The following is a 26,032-nucleotide window of genomic DNA, read 5'->3' as shown; positions in this document are numbered from 1 at the left end:
GTCCCGTTCTCTCTATCTGAGTGCATAGATGAAATGAAGAGAGGCAAGATGGCCGCCGATTATATAGGGGCTGTGACATCACAGGGGTAAGTGAACACTGATAGGCTGCATCTCACATGTGATTCAGGGTAAGCCCGCCTACCTTCATTCCCGCCTCTGTTTTCCGCCCTCCCATAATCCCCTGCCCCATGTTCTCACATGTGGATCCGCCATCTTAGGTCTTCAATAGCCTGGAACACTGTAAAATGGAGTTTAATGAAGCGATTTGCGCGATTGAATCGCGGCGATATTCGCATTCGTTGTGAATCGAATTTTTCATGAAATTCGTCACGAATTAGGGTTCGTCAACTTTGATTCGCTCATCTCTAGTTATTTGTTATATTGCCGTGCAAGGGAGGGATAAAGGGTGGTAGGAAAGAAATTGTCTCCTATTGTTGGCCTATTGTTACAATCCAGTTGCGAAGACAAATAAAAATATATGCCTGTCACTTGAAAAACCTATGGGCAATGGTAAAAATCTATTCTTCATCATGTTTTATCAGCACTAAAGCTAACAGGTAAAATTTTTAAGCTTTATATAAGAATACAAGGTCAGGATCTGACTTATTACATGAAGTTGCTTGCTTCTGGTAATTGTCTAACACATTGGATTTCTCGTGACTCCCAAGGCATTTTGTGATTGAAGTCTCCTCATGATAGAAGGCAAAGCAAAAATCTGGAATGGAAGCATATATTCTCATGAACTAGAACTAGATGTAGGCCATCTGCATACCGTGTGTGTCTGCTCATGTGATCACTGCCTTGCATGTCTAGGTGGAAAAAAACATTTAATCTCAAGGATTCTCTGCCTTTGTTCCCTAGGATCAGTCTTTGTCACTGATTCTGCTTTTTCTCTTTTCCAATCAGTATCACATACGGTAAGAAGAAGAGAGAGGTGGAGCGCTTGTGCTAGGGATTCATTCAGAGGGACTGGAAAAGCAATGAGATTCAGGGTCAGCTCTTTTTCACCCCCTCCTTTTTTACAGGCGTCTGACATGGTCTTGTACTGGAGATGTTTGCTGTGGGTGAAAAGCAGAGAAAGAGGCTTGTGTTCTGCTTGCCATGCAAAGAGCCAGACAAGCTAAAACGAAGATGCATTTTATGTGGACATGTCAGGTAATTATTCCGAGATGGGCACACAGAACCAGGAAACCTACAGAGCTGTGGGCTTCCACTCCTTGATTCATGGAACAAGAGCCGGAGCCGAGTCAGCGTAGCAGATTCTGTAGGTAACAGAAGAATGGCCATGGGTTATAATGGCAGCTTGATCGTCAGAAACAAGAGTGAAATTGGCTTATTTCAGGCTGCAGCTTTTGAAATTAGGAATGCATCTCCTTCACAAGTCTTGTGGAGCAACCACAGCAACAGTGATGGGCTCAGCTACAGACATTTTACCACAAGCATACAAGTTATCATTTTCATTGGGTCTCTGTTGGGTAAGTTTTGCTTTAAAAATGCATCAAATTGCTAATCTATGTCGTATTGTTAATAGACAGTTTTGTATATTTACAGCTATAAACAACATTGAAAGTTAAAAAAAATAATTCTGCCTATTCGACTGTGCTGTTACAGTACTCTATGTATTTGCATTATTAATGAATTATTTTCAATACAATCAAAGCATTAACCCCTTGAGGACCGTGCCATTTTTCATTTTTGCACTTACAGACCCATATGGGGCTTTTTTTTTGCGACACCAATTTTACTTTGTAATACTGTCAATCATCTCACCACAAAATCTACAGTGAAACCAGAAAAAAAATATTTGTGAGGCAAAATTGAAAAAAAAACACCCCATTTTGTAACTTTTGGGGGCTTCCGATTCTACGCACTTTATTTATATTTATTCTGTAGGTCTATATGATTACAATGATACCCAACTTATATAGGTTTGATTTTGTTTTACTTGTTTTAAAAAATGATAACTTTTTGTACGAAAATTAGAATGTTTAAAATTGTCCTCTTCTGACTCCTTTAACTTTTTTATATTTCCATATACTGGGCGGTTTTATGGCATTCGTCCCGATCAGCTCAGCTAAGCTGCCGGGACTGTATTTTCTTTATTTTAGACGCCGTCTAATAGGTTAATGTGGGCATTACCATGATCTGTGATGTCCGGCATTAGAGATGGGCCCTAGGACCAAAGCGCTATGACGCGGGGTCAGGTCGTGACCCCGCCTCATAGAAGGGGAGCGGGATGAGCGCGTACAGGTACGGCCTTGATCCCCAATAGGTTAAAGGGGTACTCGAGAGGAAAAACAAATATTTTTAAATCAACTGATGTTAGAAAAGTATGCAGATTTGTAAATTACTTTTATTTAAAACTTAAGCCTTCTAGTATTTATCAGCTTCTATACGCTTCAGAGGAAGTTCTTTCCAGTCTGACCACAGTATTTTTTGCTGCCATTTCTGTTCATTCCAGTGTAGTAGGAAATTCCAATAGCAAACATCTCTTGCTTTTGTCAATTCCTGACATGGACAGTGACGGTAGCAGAGAGCACTATGTAAAAAACTACACAACTTCCTCTAGAGCCGGGGTACTCAACTATTTTTAATGAGGGTCTACTTATCCAGGTATGCCATCCGGTGAAGGTCTGAGCTGAAAGCTTAGGCCTGGTTCACACCTAGCGGCCTAAATGCCATGAAGGAAAGAGCAAACGAGCGAGGAAGTGTGGAAGATGTGTGACCTGAATACTGCCACACACTGTACCCTAAATATAATACTGCCGCACACTGTACCCTCTGAATATAATTATACCACACACTGTACCCCTGAATATAATAATGCAACACACGAAGCCCCTGATATTAATGCCACACACAGGGCTGCTGGTATATTACTGCCACATGCTGTACCCCTAAATATAATACTACCACACACTGTGCCCCTGAATATAAAACCACCACACACTGTGCCCCTGAATATAATACTACCACACACTGTTCCCTTGAATATAAAATTGCCACACACTGTACCTCTGAATATAGTACTGCCACACACTGTACCCCTGAATATAATACTACCACACACTGTACCCCTGAATATAATAATGCCCCACACTGAGCCTCTGGTATATTACTACCACATACTGGGGCCCTGGTTTTTTGCTGCGACACGCTGTACCCCTGAATATAATACTTCCACACACTGTGCCCCTGAATATAAAACTACCACAAATTGTACCCCTGAATATAATACTGCCACACACTGTACCCCTGAATATAATAATGTCACACATTGAGCCCCTGGTATATATTACTACCACACACTGGGGCGCTGGTATGTTACTGCCACACACTGTACCCCTGAATATAATACTACCATACACTGTGCCCCTGAATATAAAACTGCCACACACTGTGCACCTGAATATAATACTACCACACACTGTGCCCCTGAAAATAATTCTGCCACACACTGTACCGCCTGAATATAATACTGCCACACTTGGCCCCTGGTATATTAATGCCATATGCTGTACCCCTGAATATAATATTACCACACACTGTGACCCTGAATATAAAACTACCACATAATGTGTCCCTGAATATAATACTACCACACACTGTGCCTCTGAATATAGAACTGCCACACACTGCACCTCTGAATATAATATGGCCGCACACTGTACCCCTGAGTATAATACTACCACACATTGTACCCCTGAATATAATAATGCGACACACTGAGCCCCTGGTATATCACTGCCACACACTGGGCCCCTTGTATATTACTGCCACACACTGTACCTCTGATTATAATACTACCTCACACTGTGCCCCTGAATATAAAACTGCCACACACTGTGCTCCTGATATTTTACTGCCAAACACTGTACCCCTGGTATATTACTGCCACACACTGTACCCCTGAAAATAATTCTGCCACACACTGTACCCCCTGAATGTAATACTGCCACACACTGGACCCCTATTTTACTGACACATTTTATGCCCCTGACATATTAAAGCCGCACACTATTCTCCTGCAATATTACTGCGACATGCTATTTCCCTGCAATATTACTGCCACATGCTATGACGCCAAATACATTTTCGACAAACACTGTGCCCTGTACCGACTAATTGTACCTCTGTGCCCCAGAGTTATTTATGCAAATGTGCCCCCAGAATTAATGATAACACTTTGCCCCAGAGTTATTTATTCAACTGTAACCCCAAAATTAATGATGCCACTGTTCCCCAGAGTTATTTATGACACTGTGCCCCCAGAATTAATTATACCACTGTGTCCCAGAATTAATGATGCCACTGTGCCCCCAGAATTAATTATGTCACTAGGCCCCCAGAATTAAGGATGCCACTGTGCCCCCAGAATTAATTATGCCACTGTGCCCCTCAGAATTAAGGATGCCACTGTGACTCTCGAGCTGTTGCAAACTACAACTCCGATCATGCACAGGCAGGAGGTCATGATGGGAGCTATAGTTCTACAACAACTGGAGAGTCACAGGAGGGGGAACACAAATTTGTGTTTGAGATGTGTGTGTGTGGGTTCAAGGGGAGTTCGAGGGGAGTTACATCTATAATTGCCCTAATTTACCATCTTTTCACCAAATTTTAGATTATAGCACAATCACACTCACCAACAAATGATTGTGATACTGGATACAGGCTTATTTTTCTAACCATCGCTGAATCCTACAAGATTATATTCAGGTCAGTCACTGTCTGAATGATCAGATTAAACTACTAGTGATGTCACGAACATAACATTTTCGGTTCGCGAACTGCGAACGTGAATTTCCACAAATGGGGACTGGATGCATTTTTGGAGAGTAAGAACATTGCTGGTTACATAGTTACATAGTTAGTACGGTCAAAAAAAGACATATGTCCATCAAGTTCAACCAGGGAATTAAGGGGTAGGGGTGTGGCGCGATATTGGGGAAGGGATGGGATTTTATATTTCTTCATAAACATTAATGTTATTTTGTTCCAGGAATGTATCTAATCTTGCTATAAAGCTGTTAATTGTTCCTGCTGTGACCAGTTCCTGAGGTAGACCGTTCCATAAATTCACAGTCTTCACGGTAAAGAAGGCGTGTCGCCCCTTGAGACTAAACTTTTTCTTCTCCAGACGGAGGGAGTGCCCCCTCGTCCTTTTGGGGGGTTTAACCTGGAACAGTTTCTCTCCATATTTTTTGTATGGGCCATTAATATACTTATATACGTTTATCATATCCCCCCTTAAACGTCTCTTCTCAAGACTAAACAATTGTAACTCCTTTAATCGCTCCTCATAGCTAAGATGTTCCATGCCCCATATTAGTTTAGTCGCGCGTCTCTGCACCCTTTCCAACTCCGCAGTGTCCCTTTTATGAACAGGCGACCAAAACTGAACAGCATATTCCAAGTGAGGCCGTACCAATGCTTTATAAAGGGGGAGTATTATGTCCCTGTCCCTTGAGTTCATGCCTCTTTTTATACATGGCAATATCCTGCCGGCTTTGGAAGCAGCAGCCTGACATTGCATGCTATTCTGTAGTCTGTGATCTACAAGTACACCCAGATCCTTCTCTACCAGTGACTCTGCCAGTTTAATCCCCCCTAAGACATACGATGCATGCATGTCCCAGATGCATAACTTTACATTTATCCACATTGAACCTCATTTGCCAAGTGGATGTCCAGTCACTTAGTCTATCCAAGTCATCTTGTAACTTATGCACATCCTCTATAGACTGTACCGTGCTACAAAGCTTGGTGTCATCTGCAAAGATAGAAACAGAGCTGTTAATACCATCCTCTATATCATTGATAAATAAATTAAACAACAGCGGGCCCAGTACTGAACCTTGGGGTACACCACTAATTACCGGGGACCAATCAGAGTACGAATCATTGACCACCACTCTCTGGGTACGATCCATGAGCCAGTGTTCAATCCAGTAACAAACTAAAGTTTCCAAGCCCAAAATCGTTTGTTTCACAATTTTACTCCTTTTGTCTTATGTACCTATATATAGAATGTAAAAACAAATATAGAAAAAGACCAGCGCTCAGAGTAGGAGAAATGGCAGAATAATTTCAGGTTGTCATAAGAAGCAGAGAAGTGATTCACTTACTTCACATGGGGGGAGTGTAAGACCAGGTCTCACATACTATCCCCCCTCCAGGAAAGCATATAGGTAATAACCAGGAGAAGTCCTCACATATCAAAGGGTTTTAATTGCAACGCGTTTCGGAGGTCATATATATAGCCTCCTTCTTCAGGCATACATTACATATACAATGACAAACTTATATACTCACACATACTGTCCATATAGATGATGGCGTCCAATCCTACCACATGTGCCGGTAATTCCTCTTCCGGGGAGTATCCCCCGGGCCACGCAATCCCAGCCGGACCACATGACACTATGCCAAATGGTATCGGTATTGGGAACACGTCACCCCAGGTCATCTCCTCCGGAAGCCAACACTGTCATTGTGAACTTCCGACCACGTGACCATCCAGGTCACATGATCGGACAACAGTATGCGCATTTGCGGCACCCGTGCGTCCCACAAATGAGCATACTGTTGTCCGATCATGTGACCTGGATGGTCCCGTGGTCGGAAGTTCACAATGACAGTGTTGGCTTCCGGAGGAGATGACCTGGGGTGACGTGTTCCCAATACCGATACCATTTGGCATAGTGTCATGTGGTCCGGCTGGGATTGCGTGGCCCGGGGGATACTCCCCGGAAGAGGAATTACCGGCACATGTGGTAGGATTGGACGCCATCATCCATATGGACAGTATGTGTGAGTATATAAGTTTGTCATTGTATATGTAATGTATGCCTGAAGAAGAAGGCTATATATATGACCTCCGAAACGCGTTGCAATTAAAACCCTTTGATATGTGAGGACTTCTCCTGGTTATTACCTATATGCTTTCCTGGAGGGGGGATAGTATGTGAGACCTGGTCTTACACTCCCCCCATGTGAAGTAAGTGAACCACTTCTCTGCTTCTTATGACAACCTGAAATTATTCTGCCATTTCTCCTACTCTGAGCGCTGGTCTTTTTCTATATTTGTTTTTATTTTCGCTACGGATTCCCTATGGGTCTTCCGGAATACCCTGCGCACTCCTGAAAGGGATGTCCTTGTGTCAGAGACTGGGAGATAAATTTTACGTTTGAAGAGGACCCAGGGTGTTTGTGGGGAGTACACATTCAGTGTGACCCCCACTCACACCGGGTGAGTAACACACACCTCATTTCATATATTTTGGGATTAGAGCGCCGCCTTCTTTTTGTTAATATACTGTATCTCTCTATATATAGAATCTGGTTCTTATCCTTTTCTTTTTTCGCCGATCTTTCCTAAGTTGTTCTCTGGTAAGCAATTTTACCCTTTCTTGCTCTTTTTGTATTTTGGCTTTATTATACCCTTTCTGTATAAACTTCTTTGCTATATTCTCACTGATTTTGTCATATTCTACATCAGTACTTGTTATACGACGGGCTCTAATAAATTGACTACGGGGTAGACTATTAAAAATATTGGATGCATGATGGCTGTTTTTCTGTAGCATATTTTTACGGTCTGTTGGCTTTGTATATAAAGTGGTAAAAAAAAACTGCCTCTGTCTTTATGATTTCTACGTCTAAAAAATTTATTTTAGAACTATTGTAAGTGAGTGTGAATTTAGTGCTTTCATGTGCCTGATTTAATTGATTTACAAAACCTAGCAATGATTCTTCTGTATCATACTAAAACATGAACACGTCATCGACATAGCGAAGCCACGTCGATGACGTGTTCAGCAAACCTGTGGAAAAAACTTACAAATCCTCAAACTTAGACATGAATACATTGGCTAAAGATGGGGCCACTGAGGACCCCATTGAAACTCCATGTTTTGGAGAAAAAACTCCATATCACATCTGAAATTTTTTTTTCGTAAGAACCATCTCCAATGTCATGAAAAAGGCTAACATTCTATTGCTCAGAATAGGGTTATTCGCTAGAATTTCCCTAATACATTCAAAGCCTTCTTCTTGAGGGATATTAGTGTACAAGCTTTGTACATCTAAAGTACACAGATAGGTGACATCCTGAAAATCAATTTTATCCAAACGCAACAAAAAATCTGTTGTATCAATTAAACATCTAGGTAATTTTTTTTACTTCTTTCTGTAAATAACTATCCAAAAGGATCGTGAGAGGCTGCAACAGGGAGCCCAATCCAGAAACGATCGAGCGCCCTGGTGGCCTGTCGTGATCCTTGTGGACCTTTGGTAGTGTGTACAGTACAGGAACACTATGAGAGATTTGGCCAATTTTTCTGAAATAATACCATCCTCCATATTTTGCATAATGTAGGCGTCAATTGTCTTTTTGAATTCACAAGTAGGATCTTTCTCTAATTTCATGTACACTTTGTCATCCGACAATTGATTATATATTTCTGTCACATGATAAGACTTATTCATGACTACAATGGCTCATTTTTCAGAGACTGCAGCGCTAGGTATTCAGCCTTGTTCAGATTAGGTCTTATATATGGGATGTTCTGCCATCGATTTTCTACTTCTTTAATTACTGTGTTTTTAAACACTTCAAGGTTCTCATTAATGATAGGAGGATCATAGGTGGAGTTTTTTCTGAGAGATGATGGAATCTCCTCCAAACAGCTTTTTTTCTCCATTGTACGATTTATGTCAAATAGAAACATTTGCATCCGAATATTTCTACAAAATTTGTAGAATTCTATTTTAAAGTCAAATTTAGACTTTTCACATAAGGGAACATAATTTAATCCCCTGTTTAGCAATTAAAGTTCGTCTTGAGATAGAGTCTTATCTGAGATATTAATAACTAAGTCATTCACTTCTTTTAGTTTCTTTTTTTTTTCATTTGTTGACTCGTCGTCTTCTTCCTTTTCTTTTTCCAATTGGGTAGATGTCCTCGCTGTTGTCTCTCCTATATCCGTCGATGTTTGATCTTTCTTTTTGGCAGTCTTTCCCCGACCTAAAAAATGGGGTGGTTCTTGTCCTGAGCAGGTGTTCATACTGTTACGCCGAGCACTCCGGGTCCCCGCTCCTCCCCGGAGCGCTCGCAGCGTTTACCTGCTCGCAGCGCCCCGGTCAGACCCGCTGACTGGGAGCGCTGCGATGGTGTCTCTAGCAGGGATGCGATCCGTGATGCGGGACGCGCCCGCTCGCGGTTCGGATCCCAGCCTGCTTACCAGACCCGTCCTCCGTCTGTCCAGTCCCGGCGCGCGCGGCCCCACTCCCTGGGGCGCGCGCGTGCCGACTCTCTGCGATTTAAAGGGCCAGTGCGCTGCTGATTGGCGCTTGGCCCAAATTAGTGATTTCACCTGTGCACTGGTCTATATTACCTCAATTCCCCTTCCCTGTATTGCCGGATCTTGTTGCCATTGTGCCAGTGAAAGCGTTCCTTGTATGTCCCAATCCAGTGTTCCAGACCTCCTGCCGTTGCCCCTGACTCCGATCCTTGCTGCCTGCCCTGACCTTCTGTTACGTCCGACCTTGCTCTTGCCTAATCCCTTGTACCGCGGCTATCTCAGCAGTCAGTCGGGGTTGAGTCGCAATCGGGTGGAACGACCTGGGGGTTATCTGCCGCAGCAAGTCCATCCCGCTTTGCGGCGGACTCTGGTGAATACCAGTAACCCCTTAGACTCCGTTCCCCTGGTAAGGCCCACGTCATCACCCCACTGACACAGAGGATCCACCACCAGTATCCTCTCAGTACCCGGATCCTGACACATACGTTGCGGTTTCCTATTATCCGCATCTGAGTTCTCCGTAGAGGAGGCATTGCTATAATTTCTCTGCTGTTGTCTTGTAGACCGTTGTTGTCGGCGTTCTTTGGCCCATGTATACACCCGGTTATGTAAGTAGTCCCGCTCAAATTTCTGTAATTTACTTTGTAATGTAGCAGTTTTCAATTTTTCCATTGAATTCAGAGACTCAGTAGCCAGGAACTACCTATTGTACCATTCGGTGCTTTACGCTTTGCACCATGGCCGTGTAGGATTGCCTGAAATGGCCACACACCTTCTGATACCCAAGTTGTAAATACAGAGTACTTCCAGTCAGCCTTGTTCGTGTATCACCGAATGGCACTTAGCAGGGGTTAGAATTTACAATTGTACGGGACATCCCTGAATGCTTAATATGGAGCTGCTAATTTAAATTATCCTAACACATTAGAATATATTGTGTATCCCTTATCTTGTTATGTGGTTATAGTAAGTTTTCGTTTACTCTTGATTTATATGGGGGCATGTGTTCTCCAAAATGAAATCCTGAATAGAGAAATACAAAGAAAACCACTACAACATGACTTAATAATTAGTCTCCTAAGTACATTGTGTATCCAGTATATGAGCTCTGTCAAGGGAGTGCTTTTTGTAATTCTTGCATTGTCACTGACAGAGTAGCTGTACAAAACAAAATGAACTCTTTACATATAATCAACATTTGATATTCATACGGGAATTACTGTTCATTTTAACATAGACATCAGAAGTGCTCCCAATACTGTTTGCACATGTTCTTATTTAACCCCTTCCCGCAGAATGTCATATATAAACGCCGGGTTGTGCAGTGCGTTCGCGCATCCCGACGTTTATAAATGACATTCAGTTAACCCGGCGATGCGCAGCATCGCACGGGTTAACCAGCAGAAGTCCCGCTGTTTCCAGCAGGGGAAAACTTCTGCTTCACCCCCCAGGACCCTCCATTGATGGTCCTGGTCAGCGATCACTGTGATTGGTCCCTGTGGACCAATCACAGTGACCTGGGGTGAAAGTTCAGATCCCATCGCACTGCCCGCCCCTGGAAGTCGGGCAGAACGGGGGACGATGGCTGTGGGGGCTCGCAGCATAGGTGGGGGAACACACGGGGACCGGCGGCCTTACCCGAACCAGTGGCGGGACCTAGGAGCAGCGCGGGATCGGCCACGTGGACGAGCAGCGACGGGACCGGCAGGTAAGTACATGGTCCTCAGAGGCAGCAGTGAAGATCTTCACTGCTGCTTCTAAGAATCTGAAAACTACAACTCCCAGCATGCCTAGACAGCCTTTGGCTGTCTGGGCATGCTGGGAGTTGTAGTTTTGCAACATCTGGAGGGCCCCAGTTTGGAGACCATTGTATAATGGTCTCCAATCTGTGCTCTTCCAGCTGTTGCAAAACTACAACTCCCAGCATGCACTGACTGCCCAGGCATGCTGGGAGTTTTAGTTCAGCAACATCTGGCCCTTCAAATGTTGCCGAACTACAACTCCCAGCATGCCCTTCAGCTGTCTGGGCATGCTGGGAGTTGTAGTTTTGCAACAACTGGAGACAAACTGGTTGGGAAACATTGTCTGTTTCTTACTCAGTGTTTCCTAACCTGTGTGCCTCCAGCTGTTGCAAAACTATAACTCCCAGCATGCACTAACAGACCATGCATGCTGGGAGTTGTAGTTTTGCAACATCTGGAGGGCCCCAGTTTGGAGACCATTGTATAATGGTCTCCAATCTGTGCTCTTCCAGCTGTTGCAAAACTACAACTCCCAGCATGCACTGACTGTCCCGGCATGCTGGGAGTTTTAGTTCAGCAACACCTGGCCCTTCAGATGTTGCCGAACTACAACTCCCAGCATGCCCTTCAGCTGTCTGGGCATGCTGGGAGTTGTAGTTTTGCAACAACTGGAGACACACTGGTTGGGAAACATTGTCTGTTTCTTACTCAGTGTTTCCTAACCTGTGTGCCTCCAGCTGTTACATATATAGTTACATAGTTACATAGTTAGTATGGTTGAAAAAAGACATACGTCCATCAAGTCCAACCAGGGAATTGAAGGGAAGGGTGTAAGGGGATAAGGGAAAGGGATGTAGTTTTATAATTCTGCATAAGCATTAATGTTATTTTGTTCCAGGAATGTATCTAACCCTGTTTTAAAGCTGTTAATTGTTCCTGCTGGGACCAGTTCCTGAGGTAGACCGTTCCATAAATTCACAGTCCTCACGGTAAAGAAGGCGTGTCGCCCCTTTAGACTAAACCTTTTCTTCTCCAGACGGAGGGAGTGCCCCCTCGTCTTTTGGGGGGGTTTAACCTGGAACAGTTTTTCTCCATATTTTTTGTATGGGCCATTTATATACTTATATACGTTTATCATATCCCCCCTTAACCCCTTAAGTACTTAACGCACCAGGACGTACATTTACGTCCTATGCATAACCGCGGGCATCGGAGCGATGCCCGTGTCATGCGCGGCTGATCCCGGCTGCTGATCGCAGCCAGGGACCCGCCGGCAATGGACGACGCCCGCGATCTCGCGGGCGTCCGCCATTAACCCCTCAGGTGCCGGGATCAATACAGATCCCGGCATCTGCGGCAGTTCACGATTTGAATGAATGATCGGATCGCCCGCAGCGCTGCTGCGGGGATCCGATCATTCATAACGCCGCACGGAGGTCCCCTCTCCTTCCTCCGTGCGGCTCCCGACGTCTCCTGCTCTGGTCTGTGATCGAGCAGACCAGAGCAGAAGATGACCGATAATACTGATCTGTTCTATGTCCTATACATAGAACAGATCAGTATTAGCAATCATGGTATTGCTATGAATAGTCCCCTATGGGGACTATTCAAGTGTAAAAAAAAATGTAGAAAAATGTAAAAGTAAAAAAAAAGTGAAAAATCCCCTCCCCCAATAAAAAAGTAAAAAGTCCGTTTTTTCCTATTTTACCCCCAAAAAGCGTAAACATTTTTTTTTATAGACATATTTGGTATCGCCGCGTGCGTAAATGTCAGAACTATTAAAATAAAATGTTAATGATCCCGTACGGTGAACGGCGTGAACAAAAAAAAAAAAAAAAAGTCCAAAATTCCTACTTTTGCAATACATTTTATTAAAAAAAATTATAAAAAATGTATTCAAAGTTTTTCATATGCAAATGTGGTATCAAAAAAAAGTAAAGATCATGGCGCAAAAAATGAGCCCCCATACCGCCGCTTATACGAAAAAATAAAAAAGTTAGAGGTCATCAAAATAAAGGTATTATAAACGTACTAATTTGGTTAAAAAGTTTGTGATTTTTTTTAAGCGCAACAATAATCATGGGTATCATTTTAATCGTATTGACCCTCAGAATAAAGAACACATGTCATTTTTACCATAAATTGTACGGCGTGAAAACGAAACCTTTCAAAAGTAGCAAAATTGCGTTTTTCGTTTTAATTTCCCCACAAAAATAGTGTTTTTTGGTTGCGCCATACATTTTATGATATAATGAGTGATGTCATTACAAAGGACAACTGGTCGCGCAAAAAACAAGCCCTCATACTAGTCTGTGGATGAAAATATAAAAGAGTTATGATTTTTAGAAGGCGAGGAGGAAAAAATGAGTCCTTAAGGCCAAAATGAGTCCTTAAGGGGGTAAACGTCTCTTCTCAAGACTAAACAATTGTTACTCCTTTAATCGCTCCTGATAGCTAAGATGTTCCATGCCCCATATTAGTTTAGTCGCTCGTCTCCGCACCCTTTCCAACTCCGCAGTGTCCCTTTTATGAACAGGCGACCAAAACTGAACAGCATATTCCAGGTGAGGCCGTACCAATGCTTTATAAAGACATTGCATGCTATTCTGTAGTCTGTGATCTACAAGTACACCCAGATCCTTCTCTACCAGTGACTCTGCCAGTTTAATCCCCCCTAAAACATACGACGCATGCAGGTTATTAGTACCCAGATGCATAACTTTACATTTATCCACATTGAACCTCATTTGCCAAGTGGATGCCCAGACACTTAGTCTATCCAAGTCATCTTGTAACTTATGCACATCCTCTATAGACTGTACCATGCTACAAAGCTTGGTGTCATCTGCAAAGATAGAAACATAGCTGTTAATACCATCCTCTATATCACTGATAAATAAATTAAACAGCAGCGGGCCCAGTACTGAACCTTGGGGTACACCACTAATAACCGGGGACCAATCAGAGTACGAATCATTGACCACCACTCTCTGGGTACGATCCATGAGCCAGTGTTCAATCCAGTTACAAACTAAAGTTTCCAAGCCCAAGGACCTTAACTTACCTGTCAGATGTCCGTGAGGGACAGTATCAAACGCTTTGGCAAAATCCAGAAACACTATATCCACAGCCATTCCTCTGTCAAGTTTGAAAGAAGAGATCGCAGACGGCACTCACGGAAACAGCAAGAAGTTTTATTCGGGATCGCTGGTCCACGCAACAACAACGACAGGTAAGTCGACCGGTTTCGCGCTACACAGAGCGCTTACACGTGACCTCTGACATCAATTAACCCTTCCCCCTTAAATACATACACCAGGTAATACAAAAATAGAAAAATAGACATTACAGGGTTAAAAGCACAAATATGGTGGGTGGTATAGAGAGACTAGCATTAGTATTTACTAATTAGCTATAACAGTGCCTAAAACTGTGTAACACTAACGGAGGTAATGCATAGTATTTAAAACGCTAGGTGTGAACATAGATCCTATGCTAACAACATCCACCTGCACTATGGAAATACATTAAAATCCTCCCGTAGGTTTAATCCTAGTGGTCCTATGGCGTCTGTAAGTATAATCATTTCAGATTCTTTTTATAACAATAATTTGTGTCTATCTCCACCAAATTTTAAGGGTGCAACTGTTTTTAATCCTAGGAATTTTAAATCTTCAATTTTGTTATTGTGTTTATATTTCATATGTTCTATTACTTTTGGGCAGCCTTTTCCAGTAGTGAGTGAACGAAAGTGTTCCCTAATTCTTTTATGCAAGGGTCTTATGGTCTTCCCAATATAGTAAAAACCGCATGTACAAACTAATGCATAAACGATATAGGTAGATTTACATGTCACAAAATCATGGATATCAATATTCTGTGACCCTAAATGTATGCTTTTCGTTTGTATCATGTGAGAACATAAATTGCACTGTCCACATTTAAAACATCCTTGTGGTTTTGATTTTTCTATCCAATTTTTGGACGTATCATCTTGTAATCTACCTCGTACAATATGATCTCTAATATTCTTAGTTCTGCGAAAAGAAATTAATGGTTTATTCAACTGTGTTTTACTTAAGATATCATCCTGCTGGAGAATATGCCAATTTTTATGTATCGCTGACCTAATTTTATGTTCCATAGGGCTGTACATGAAGGAAAACGTAAAATTTTTTGTTTGATTTTCTATATTTAATTTAGCACGGTCATTATCATGTTTTTTATGTTTTTTATGCAACAATTAACTGCGAGGTATTTTCCTGACCTTAAATAGTGCCTCACTCAGGATAGATGTAGGGTAGCCCCTCTCTTTGAGTCTGTCCCATAATTGTTTCGCCTGTATTTCAAATGTTTCCGTAGTGGTATTTATCCGTTTCAATCGGACAAATTGTCCGAAAGGAAGGGATTTTTTTACATGTTGAGAATGAAAGCTGTCATATCTAAGTAAGGAATTAGTAGCTGTAATTTTTCTAAATCCCTCAATCTCCAAGTAATCATTTTTAGCAACAAGTTTAGTGTCAAGAAATTCTATATTATTAATGCCCACCACACTAGTAAAATGCATATTGTAATTATTGTCATTCCTCTGTCAAGGCTTCTACTCACCTCTTCATAAAAGCAAATTAGATTGGTTTGACAACTTCTATCCTTAGTAAACCCATGGTGGCTATCACTTATAAGGGATTACATACAGGAATACATAGGGGATAATAATATTATAAGTCCTTCAAACAATTTACCCACAATGCACGTTAGACTTACCGGTCTATAATTGCCTGGCGAAGACCTAGAGCCCTTCTTGAAGATTGGTACCACATTCGCCTTGAGCCAGTCCCTTGGCACAATACCAGACACCAGAGAATCTAACACTAACAGACCATGAATGCTGGGAGTTGTGGTTTTGCAACAGCTGGTGCACCCCCCCTGTGAATGTACAGGGTACATTCACATGGGCGAGGGTTTTACAGTGGGTTTCTCGCTGCAAGTTTGAGATGCAGCAAATTTTGCGCTGGGAAACTCGCTGTAATCCCCCGCCCATGTGACTGTACCCTAAAAACACTACACTACACTAACACAAAATAAAATAAAAAGTTAAAAACACTACATATACACAAACCCCTACACAGCCCCCCTCCCCCAATAAGAACCGGACGTACACCACTGTTTCCAAAGCAGAGCCTCCAGCTGTTGAAAAACAACAACTCCCAGTATTGCCGGACAGCCGTTGACTGTCCACGTATGCTGGGAGTTTTGCAACAGCTGGAGGCATCCTGTTTGGGAATCACTGGCGTAGAATACCCCTATGTCCACCCCTATGCAAATCCCTAATTTAGGCCTCAAATGCGCATGGCGCTCTCACTTTGGAGCCCTGTCGTATTTCAGGGCAACAGTTTAGGGCCACATATGGGGTATCGCCGTACTCGGGAGAAATTGTGTTACAAGGTTTGGGGGGCTTTTTCTTCTTTAACCCTTCATGAAAAGGAAATGTTGGGGTCTACACCAGAATGTTAGTGTAAAAAAATTCCATTTTTTACACTAACATGCTGATGTTGCCCCATACTTTACATTTTCACAAGAGGTAAAAGGGAAAAAAGCCCTCCAAAATTTGTAACGCAATTTCTCCCGACTACGGAGATACCCCGTATGTGGGCGCAAAGTGCTCTGGGGGCGCACAACAAGGCCCAGAAAGAAGGAGAGTGCACCATGGACATTTGAGGTGATTTGCACAGGGGTGGCTGATTGTTACAGCGGTTTTGATAAACGCAAAAAAACAAAACCCCACATGTGACCCTATTTCGGAAATGACACCCCTCACGGAATGTAATGAGGGGTGCAGTGAGAATTTACCCCCCACAGGTGTCTGACGGATCTTTGGAACAGTGGTCCGTGAAAATGAAAACTTGTACAGCCCACTGTTCCAAAGATCTGTCAGACACCAGTGGGGGGCAAATGCTCACTGTACCCCTTTTTACGTTCCTCAAGGGGTCTAGTTTCCAAAATGGTATGCCATTTTTTTTTTGCTGTTCTGGCACCTTAGGGGCTTCCTAAATGAGACATGCCCCCCGAGCAAAATTTGCTCTTAAAAAGCCAAATATGACTCCTTCTCTTCTGAGCATTGTAGTTCGCCCATAGTGCACTTCAGGTCAACTTATGGGGTACCTCCATACTCAGAAGAGATGGGGTTACAAATTTTGGGTGGTATTTTCTGCTATTAACCCTTGCAAAAATGTGAAATTTGGGGGGAAACACACATTTTAGTGAAAAAAATTTTTTTTTTTTTTACATATGCAAAAGTCGTGAAACACCTGTGGGGTATTAAGGCTCACTTTATTCCTTATTACGTTACTCAAGGGGTCTAGTTTCCAAAATGGTATGCCATGTGTTTTTTTTTGCTGTTCTGGCACCATAGGGGCTTCCTAAATGCGACATGCCCCCCGAGCAAAATTTGCTCTCAAAAAGCCAAATATGACTCCTTCTCTTCTGAGCATTGTAGTTCGCCCGTTGTGTACTTCAGGTCAACTTATGGGGTACCTCCATACTCAGAAGAGAAGGGGTTACAAATATTGGGGTATTTCCTGCTATTACGTTCCTCAAGGGGTCTAGTTTCCAAAATGGTATGCCATGTGAGGGTTTTTTGCTGTTCTGGCACCATAGGGGCTTCTTAACCCCTTAAGGACTCAGGGTTTTTCCGTTTTTGCACTTTCGTTTTTTCCTCCTTTCCTTTTAAAAATCATAACCCTTTCAATTTTCCACCTAAAAATCCATATTATGGCTTATTTTTTGCGTCGCCAATTCTACTTTGCAGTGACATTAGTCATTTTACCCAAAAATGCACGGCGAAACGGAAAAAAAAAATCATTGTGCGACAAAATCTAAAAAAAAACGCCATTTTGTAACTTTTGGGGGCTTTCGTTTCTACGCAGTGCATATTTCGGTAAAAATTACACCTTATCATTATTCTGTAGGTCCATACGGTTAAAATGATACCCTACTTATATAGGTTTGATTTTGTCGCACTTCTGGAAAAAATCATAACTACATGCAGGAAAATTTATACGTTTAAAAATGTCATCTTCTGACCCCTATAACTTTTTTATTTTTCCACGTATGGGGTGGTATGAGGACTCATTTTTTGCGCCGTGATTTTTGTTTTGATCGGACTTTTTGATCACTTTTTATCCATTTTTTAATGGTATAAAAAGTGACCAAAATACGCTTTTTTGGACTTTTGAATTTTTTTGCGCGTACGCCATTGACCGTACGGCTTAATTAATGATATATTTTTATAGTTCGGACATTTACGCACGCGGCGATACCACATATGTTTATTTTTTTTTTTTTTTACACTGTTTTATTTTTTTTATGGGAAAAGGGGGGTGATTCAAACTTTTATTAGGGAAGGGGTTAAATGACCTTTATTAACACTTTTTTTTTACATTTTTTTTGCAGTGTTATAGGTCCCATAGGGACCTATAACACTGCACACACTGATCTCCTATGCTGATCACTGGCGTGCATTAACACGCCTGTGATCAGCATTATCGGCGCTTGACTGCTCCTGCCTGGATCTCAGGCACGGAGCAGTCATTCGTTGATCGGACACCTGGGAGGCAGGTAAGAGCCCTCCCGGTGTCCGATCAGCTGTTCGGGACGCCGCGATTTCACCGCGGCGGTCCCGAACAGCCCGACTGAGCAGCCGGGTCACTTTCACTTTCGCTTTAGAAGCGGCGGTCAGCTTTGACCGCCGCTTCTAAAGGGTTAATACCGCACATCGCCGCGATCGGCGATGTGTGGTATTAGCCGCGGGTCCCGGCCGTTGATTAGCGCCGGGACCGACGCGATATGATGCGGGATCGCGGCGCGATCCTGCTTCATATCGCGGGAGCCGGCGCAGGACGTAAATATACGTCCTGCGTCGTTAAGGGGTTAAATGCAACATGCCCCCCAAAAACCATTTCAGAAAAACGTACTCTCCAAAATCCCCTTGTCGCTCTTTCCCTTCTGAGCCCTCTACTGCGCCCGCCTAACACTTTACATAGACATATGAGGTATGTGCTTACTTGAGAGAAATTGGGCTACAAATACAAGTAAAAATTTTCTCCTTTTACCCCTTGTAAAAATTCTAAAATTGGGTCTACAAGAACATGCGAATGTAAAAAATGAAGATTGTGAATTTTCTCCTTCCCTTTGCTTCAATTCCTGTGAAACACCTGTGAACCCTGTGAAACAGGGTTAAAATGCTGACTGAATGTCATTTTGAATACTTTGGGGGGTGCAGTTTTTATAATGGCGTCTTTTGTGGGGTATTTCTAATATGAAGACCCTTCAAATCCACTTCAAACCTGAACTGGCCCCTGAAAAATAGTGAGTTTGAAAATTTTGTGAAAAATTGGAAAATTGCTGCTGAACTTTGAAGCCCTCTGGTGTCTTCCAAAAGTAAAAACTTGTCAATTTTATGATGCAAACATAAAGTAGACATATTGTATATGTGAATAATTTTTTTTTATATGTAATATACATTTTCCTTACAAGCAGAGAGCTTCAAAGTTAGAAAAATGCAAAATTTTCAAATTTTTCCTCAAATTTTAGGATTTTTCACAAGGAAAGAATGCAAGTTACCACAAAAATTTACCACCATGTTAAAGTAGAATATGTCACGAAAAAACAATCTCTGAATCAGAATGATAACTAAAAGCATTCCAGAGTTATTAATGTTTAAAGTGACAGGGGTCAGATGTGCAAAAAACGCTCTGGTCCTTAAGGCCAAAATGGGCTTGGTCCTGAAGGGGTTAAAACAGTAGACTTTAAGCCAGGGATGAGCTTTGGTAGCTGTACTTCTATAACAATGACTTTGGGTTTCTCGATACAAAGTAAGGTTTCCCCCATTTGTAACCATGAGTCCTGTACAACTGCTCTATCCCTTAGCATTTCCACCTTGGAAGAGTGTAGACAGCTGTACATTGTTTCTCTCATCAGTCTGTACATTTAGACCAAATTGTATTTGCACTGTCACAGTATATATTTAAAAGGAAAGAGTAACAATACACTATATGTTAATACACTATACTGTTTTGTTTGTTTTATTTCTTTAATCGGGTGAAAAGCCTAAGTTGTATTGGAATTGATGGGGATTTTTTTTAACTGTCTGCATTATTTCTAATAAACTATTAAGAGACATAAAAAATAAAAAAAATACTCCTTTTTTTTTTTTAAATGTACACTACTGTTACACCAAATATGAATTGCGCTAGTGTGACACAGAGCCTTGCAGGCCCAAAAACTCCCAAGTGTTTTGTAAACTGACTGATTTTATTTCACAGCCAAAAAAGGTTTTTTCTTTTTTTCAAATGAACACTACTGTTACACCAAATATGAATTGCGCTAGTGTGACACAGAGCCTTGCAGGCCCAAAAACTCCCAAGTGTTTTGTAAACTGACATTATTTCACAGCCCAAAAAGTTTTTTTATTTTTTTTTTATTTACACTACTGTTACACCAGATCTGAATTTCACTAGTGTGACACAGAGCCCTGGCAGGCCCAAAAACTCCAAAGTGTGAAATAAACTGACTGATATTATTTCACAGCCCAAAAAGTTTTTTTTTTTTGTTAAATGTACACTACTGTTACACCATATATGAGCAGCACTGGTGTAACACTATGCCCTTGCAAGCCCTGAAACGCATTTGTGTGAACGAAACGGACTGTTTTTATTTCACAGTCAAAAAAGTGTTATTTTTTTTTTAAATGTACACTACTGTTACACCATATATGAGTAGCACTGGTGTAACACTGTGCCCTTGCAGGCTCCGAAACGCACTTGTGTGATGGAAACTGACTGTTATTATTTCACAGTCAAAACATTTTTTTTTAAATGCAAGCTATTGTGACACCAGATATCAGTGGTGGCACTGGGCAAGTGGGCACAATATATGCTGTGAGCTAGCCTGGCACACACGCTGCAAGGCAGGCAAATGCTATTAGATTACACATGGGAAAAAAAATGCAGACTGATGTTTGAGCCCTTAAAAGGGCTTTTTTGGGTGCTATCCTTACAGCAGAGATCAGATGAGTCCTTCAGGACTTTAGTGGACACTGAATACTGTAGTTGATTGAAAGAAAACAAGTTTTCCACCGGAGTACCCCTTTAAAACAGTGATTCTCAACCAGAGTGCCTCCAGCTGTTGCAAAAAAGAAGTGTGAAAGAAACTGACTGCTATATTACTGCTATATTGCAAGCTATTGTGAGACCAGATATCAATGGTGCGACTGGGCAAGTGGGCACAATATAAGCTGTGAGCGAGCCTGCCACAGACGCTGCAAGGCAGGCAAATGCTATTAGATTACACACACAGGGGGAAAAAAAATGCAGACTGATGTTTGAGCCCTAAAAAGAGCTTTTTTGGGTGCCGTCCTTACAGCAGAGATCAGATTAGTGCTTCAGGAGTGTTGTGGACCCTGAATAAACCACCTAGCTATCGCTTTCCCTATTAACCCCTTCAGGACCAAGCCCATTTTGGCCTTAAGGACCAGAGCGTTTTTTGCACATCTGACCACTGTCACTTTAAACATTAATAACTCTGGAATGCTTTTAGTTATCATTCTGATTCCGAGATTGTTTTTTCGTGACATATTCTACTTTAACATGGTAGTAAATTTTTGTGGTAACTTGCATCCTTTCCTTGTGAAAAATCCTAAAATTTGATGAAAAATTTGAAAATTTTGTATTTTTCTAACTTTGAAGCTCTCTGCTTGTAAGGAAAATGTATATTACAAATAAAAATTTTTTTTATTCACATATACAATATGTCTACTTTATGTTTGCATCATAAAAGTGACGAGTTTTTACTTTTGGAAGACACCAGAGGGCTTCAAAGTTCAGCAGCAATTTTCCAATTTTTCACAAAATTTTCAAACTCACTATTTTTCAGGGACCAGTTCAGGTTTGAAGTGGATTTGAAGGGTCTTCTCATTAGAAATACCCCACAAAAGACCCCATTATAAAAACTGCACCCCCCAAAGTATTCAAAATGACATTCAGTCATCATTTCAACCCTTTAGGTGTTTCACAGGAATAGAAGCAAAGTGAAGGAGAAAATTCACAATCTTCATTTTTTACACTCGCATGTTCTTGTAGACCCAATTTTTAAATTTTTACAAGGGGTAAAAGGAGAAAATGTATACTTATATTTGTAGCCCAATTTCTCTCGAGTAAGCACATACCTCATATGTCTATGTAAAGTGTTCGGCGGGCGCAGTAGAGGGCTCAGAAGGGAAAGAGCGACAAGGGGATTTTGGAGAGTACGTTTTTCTGAAATGGTTTTTGGGGGCATGTTGCATTTAGGAAGCCCTTATGGTGCCAGAACAGCAAAAAACCCTCACATGGCATACCATTTTGGAAACTAGACCCCTTGAGGTACGTAACAAGGAATAAAGTGAGCCTTAATACCCCACAGGTGTTTCACGACTTTTGCATATGTAAAAAAAAAATATTTTTTTTTCACTAAAATGTGTGTTTCCCCCCAAATTTCACATTTTTCCAAGGGTTAATAGCAGGAAATACCCCCCAATATTTGTAACCCCTTCTCTTCTGAGTATGGAGGTACCCCATAAGTTGACCTGAAGTGCACTATGGGTGAACTACAATGCTCAGAAGAGAAGGAGTCATATTTGGCTTTTTGAGAGCAAATCTTGCTCGGGGGGCATGTCGCATTTAGGAAGCCCCTATGATGCCAGAACAGCAAAAAATACCCACATGGCATACCATTTTGGAAACTAGACCCCTTGAGGAATGTAATAAGGAATAAAGTGAGCCTTATTACCCCACAGGTGTTTCATGACTTTTGCATATGTAAAAAAAAAAAAAAAAATTTCCACTAAAATGTGTGTTTCCCCCCTAATTTCACCTTTTTGCAAGGGTTAATAGCAGAAAATACTCCCCAAAATTTGTAACCCCATCTCTTCTGAGTATGTAGGTACCCCATAAGTTGACCTGAAGTGCACTATGGGCGAACTACAATGCTCAGAAGAGAAGGAGTCATATTTGGCTTTTTGAGAGCAAATTTTGCTCGGGGAGCATGTCGCATTTAGGAAGCCCCTAAGGTGCCAGAACAGCAAAAAAAACCACACATGGCATACCATTTTGGAAACTAGACCCCTTGAGGAACGTAACAAGGGGTACAGTGAGCATTTACCCCCCACTGGTGTCTGACAGATCTTTGGAACAGTGGGCTGTACAAGTTTTCATTTTCATGGACCACTGTTCCAAAGATCCGTCAGACACCTGTGGGGTGTAAATTCTCACTGCACCCCTCATTACATTCCGTGAGGGGTGTCGTTTCCGAAATGGGGTCACATGTGGGGTTTTGTTTTTTTTGCGTTTGTCAAAACCGCTGTAACAATCAGCCACCCCTGTGCAAATCACCTCAAATGTACATGGTGCACTCTCCCTTCTGGGCCTTGTTGTGCGCCCCCAGAGCACTTTGCGCTCACATATGGGGTATCTCTGTAGTCGGGAGAAATTGCGTTACAAATTTTGGGGGACTTTTTTCCCTTTTACCTCTTGTGAAAATTTAAAGTATAGGGCAACATCAGCATGTTAGTGTAAAAAATAAAAAATGTTTACACTAACATTCTGGTGTAGACCCCAACATTTCCTTTTCATGAAGGGTTAAAGAAGAAAAAGCCCCCCACACCTTGTAACGCAATTTCTCCCGATTACAGCGATACCCCATATGTCGCCCTAAACTGTTGCCCTGAAATACGACAGGGCTCCAAAGTGAGAGCGCCATGTGCATTTGAGGCCTAAATTAGGGATTTGCATAGGGGTGGACATAGGGGTATTCTACGCCAGTGATTCCCAAACAGGGTGCCTCCAGCTGTTGCAAAACTCCCAGCATGCCTGGACAGTCAACGGCTGTCCGACAATACTGGGAGTTGTTGTTTTTCAACAGCTGGAGGCTCTGCTTTGGAAACAGTGGTGTACCGGACGTTCTTATTGGGGGAGGGGGGCTGTGTAAGGGTATGTGTATATGTAGTGTTTTTAACTTTTTATTTTATTTTGTGTTAGTGTAGTGTAGTGTTTTTAGGGTACAGTCACATGGGCGGGGGATTACAGCGAGTTTCCCAGCGCAAAATTTGCTGCATCTCAAGATGCGAGAAACCCACTGTAAAAGCCTCGCCCATGTGAATGTACCCTGTACATTCACGGGGGTGGCGGGGCGGGGGGGGGGGGCTTGCATCAGCTGTTGCAAAACCACAACTCCCAGCATGCATGGTCTGTTAGTGCATGCTGGGAGTCATAGTTTTGCAACAGCTGGAGGCACACAGGTTAGGAAACACTGAGTTAGAAACAGACAATGTTTCCCAACCAGTGTGTCTCCAGTTGTTGCAAAACTACAACTCCCAGCATGCCCAGACAGCTGAAGGGCATGCTGGGAGTTGTAGTACGGCAACATCTGAAGGGCCAGATGTTGCTGAACTAAAACTCCCAGCATGCCTGGACAGTCAGTGCATACTGGGAGTTGTAGTTTTGCAACAGCTGGAAGAGCACAGATTGGAGACCATTATACAATGGTCTCCAAACTGGGGCCCTCCAGATGTTGCAAAACTACAACTCCCAGCATGCATGGTCTTTAGTGCATGCTGGGAGTTATAGTTTTGCAACAGCTGGAGGCACACAGGTTAGGAAACACTGAGTTAGAAACAATGTTTCCCAACCTGTGTGTCTCCAGCTGTTGCAAAACTACAACTCCCAGCATGCCCAGACAGCTGAAGGGCATGCTGGGAGTTGTAGTTCGGCAACATCTGAAGGGCCAGATGTTGCTTAACTAAAACTCCCAGCATGCCTGGACAGTCAGTGCATGCTGGGAGTTGTAGTTTTGCAACAGCTGGAAGAGCACAGATTGGAGACCATTATACAATGGTCTCCAAACTGAGGCCCTCCAGATGTTGCAAAACTACAACTCCCAGCATGCCCAGACAGCCAAAGGCTGTCTAGGCATGCTGGGAGTTGTAGTTTTCAGACTCCTAGAAGCAGCAGTGAAGATCTTCACTGCTGCTTCTGAGGACCATATACTCACCCGTCGCTGCTCGTCCACGTGGCCGGTCCCGCGCTGCTCCTCGGTCCCGCCGCTGGATCAGGTAAGTCCGCTGGTCCCCTGATGTTCCCCCCGAATGCCGCAGGTCCCCGCGAGCCCCTGCAGCCTTCGTCCCCCGTTCTGCCCGACTTCCAGGGGCGGGCAGTGCGGGGGATCTGAACTTTCACCCCAGATCACTGTGATTGGTCCACAGGGACCAATCACAGTGATCGCTGACCAGGACCATCAATTGATGGTCCTGGGGGTGAAGCAGAAATTGTCCCCAGCTGGAAACAGCGGGACTTCTGCCAGTTAACCCGTGCGATGCTGCGCATCGCCGGGTTAACTGCATGTCATTTATAAACGCCGGGATGCGCGAACGCACTGCACAACCCGGCGTTTATATATGACATTCTGCGGGAAGGGGTTAAATCAGGAGCAGGTTCACTAACCCTCCTCTCTGTAACCATGCAGCTTCAGAATTAAATTAAAATGGAGTCCGTGCAGGAGGTGGGAGGTTCAGGAAGGGAGGGTCTGCTGCTGATTGACCCTGTGTGTCACAGTCAGCAGACACTTTACAGCCAAAGTTTACTGCAATGATGACGAATAGGGGGCGGATCGGACATCACATATGTTCGCACGGCGCGGCAAACATGCTATGTTCGCAGGGAACCGTTCGCCGGCGGACAATTCGTGACATCTCTATAAACTACCTTATGCTTTTCAACAAAAACTGAATTACTAATTTCTCAGATCAGCTGTTTGTGCCCAGATTGATCCGATGATTTGCCATCTGTGCCACTAGTTGAGAATTTAACTGCATCTTTATCATATGGCTTAAAACGACTTTTTGCATGTACAGAATTAAATCTTTACTAAGTTGAAAGTAATCATCCTTTTCTCCTC

At 42.6% G+C, this 26,032-nt stretch overlaps 1 protein-coding gene across 1 annotated transcript in view; it reads left to right on the top strand.

The window, feature by feature from the left end:
* The first annotated feature begins 763 nt into the window (after positions 1 to 763).
* The window catches only part of GPR176 (G protein-coupled receptor 176), a 316,627-nt gene continuing 291,358 nt past the window's right edge, over positions 764 to 26,032 (top strand). The window contains exons 1-2 of the mRNA XM_056545150.1: positions 764 to 917; positions 1,026 to 1,475. Of these exons, the coding sequence (XP_056401125.1) occupies positions 1,280 to 1,475 (196 nt within the window). The 5' untranslated portion in view covers positions 764 to 917; positions 1,026 to 1,279. The remainder of the gene's footprint in view (positions 918 to 1,025; positions 1,476 to 26,032) is intronic.

The sequence above is a fragment of the Hyla sarda genome, chromosome 11 (genome assembly GCF_029499605.1).
Source record: "Hyla sarda isolate aHylSar1 chromosome 11, aHylSar1.hap1, whole genome shotgun sequence".
In the NCBI taxonomy this organism is placed as follows: Eukaryota; Metazoa; Chordata; class Amphibia; order Anura; family Hylidae; genus Hyla; species Hyla sarda.
The sequence above is the reverse complement of the archived record's forward strand: the minus strand, read 5'-3'. Positions and strand labels throughout refer to the sequence as shown.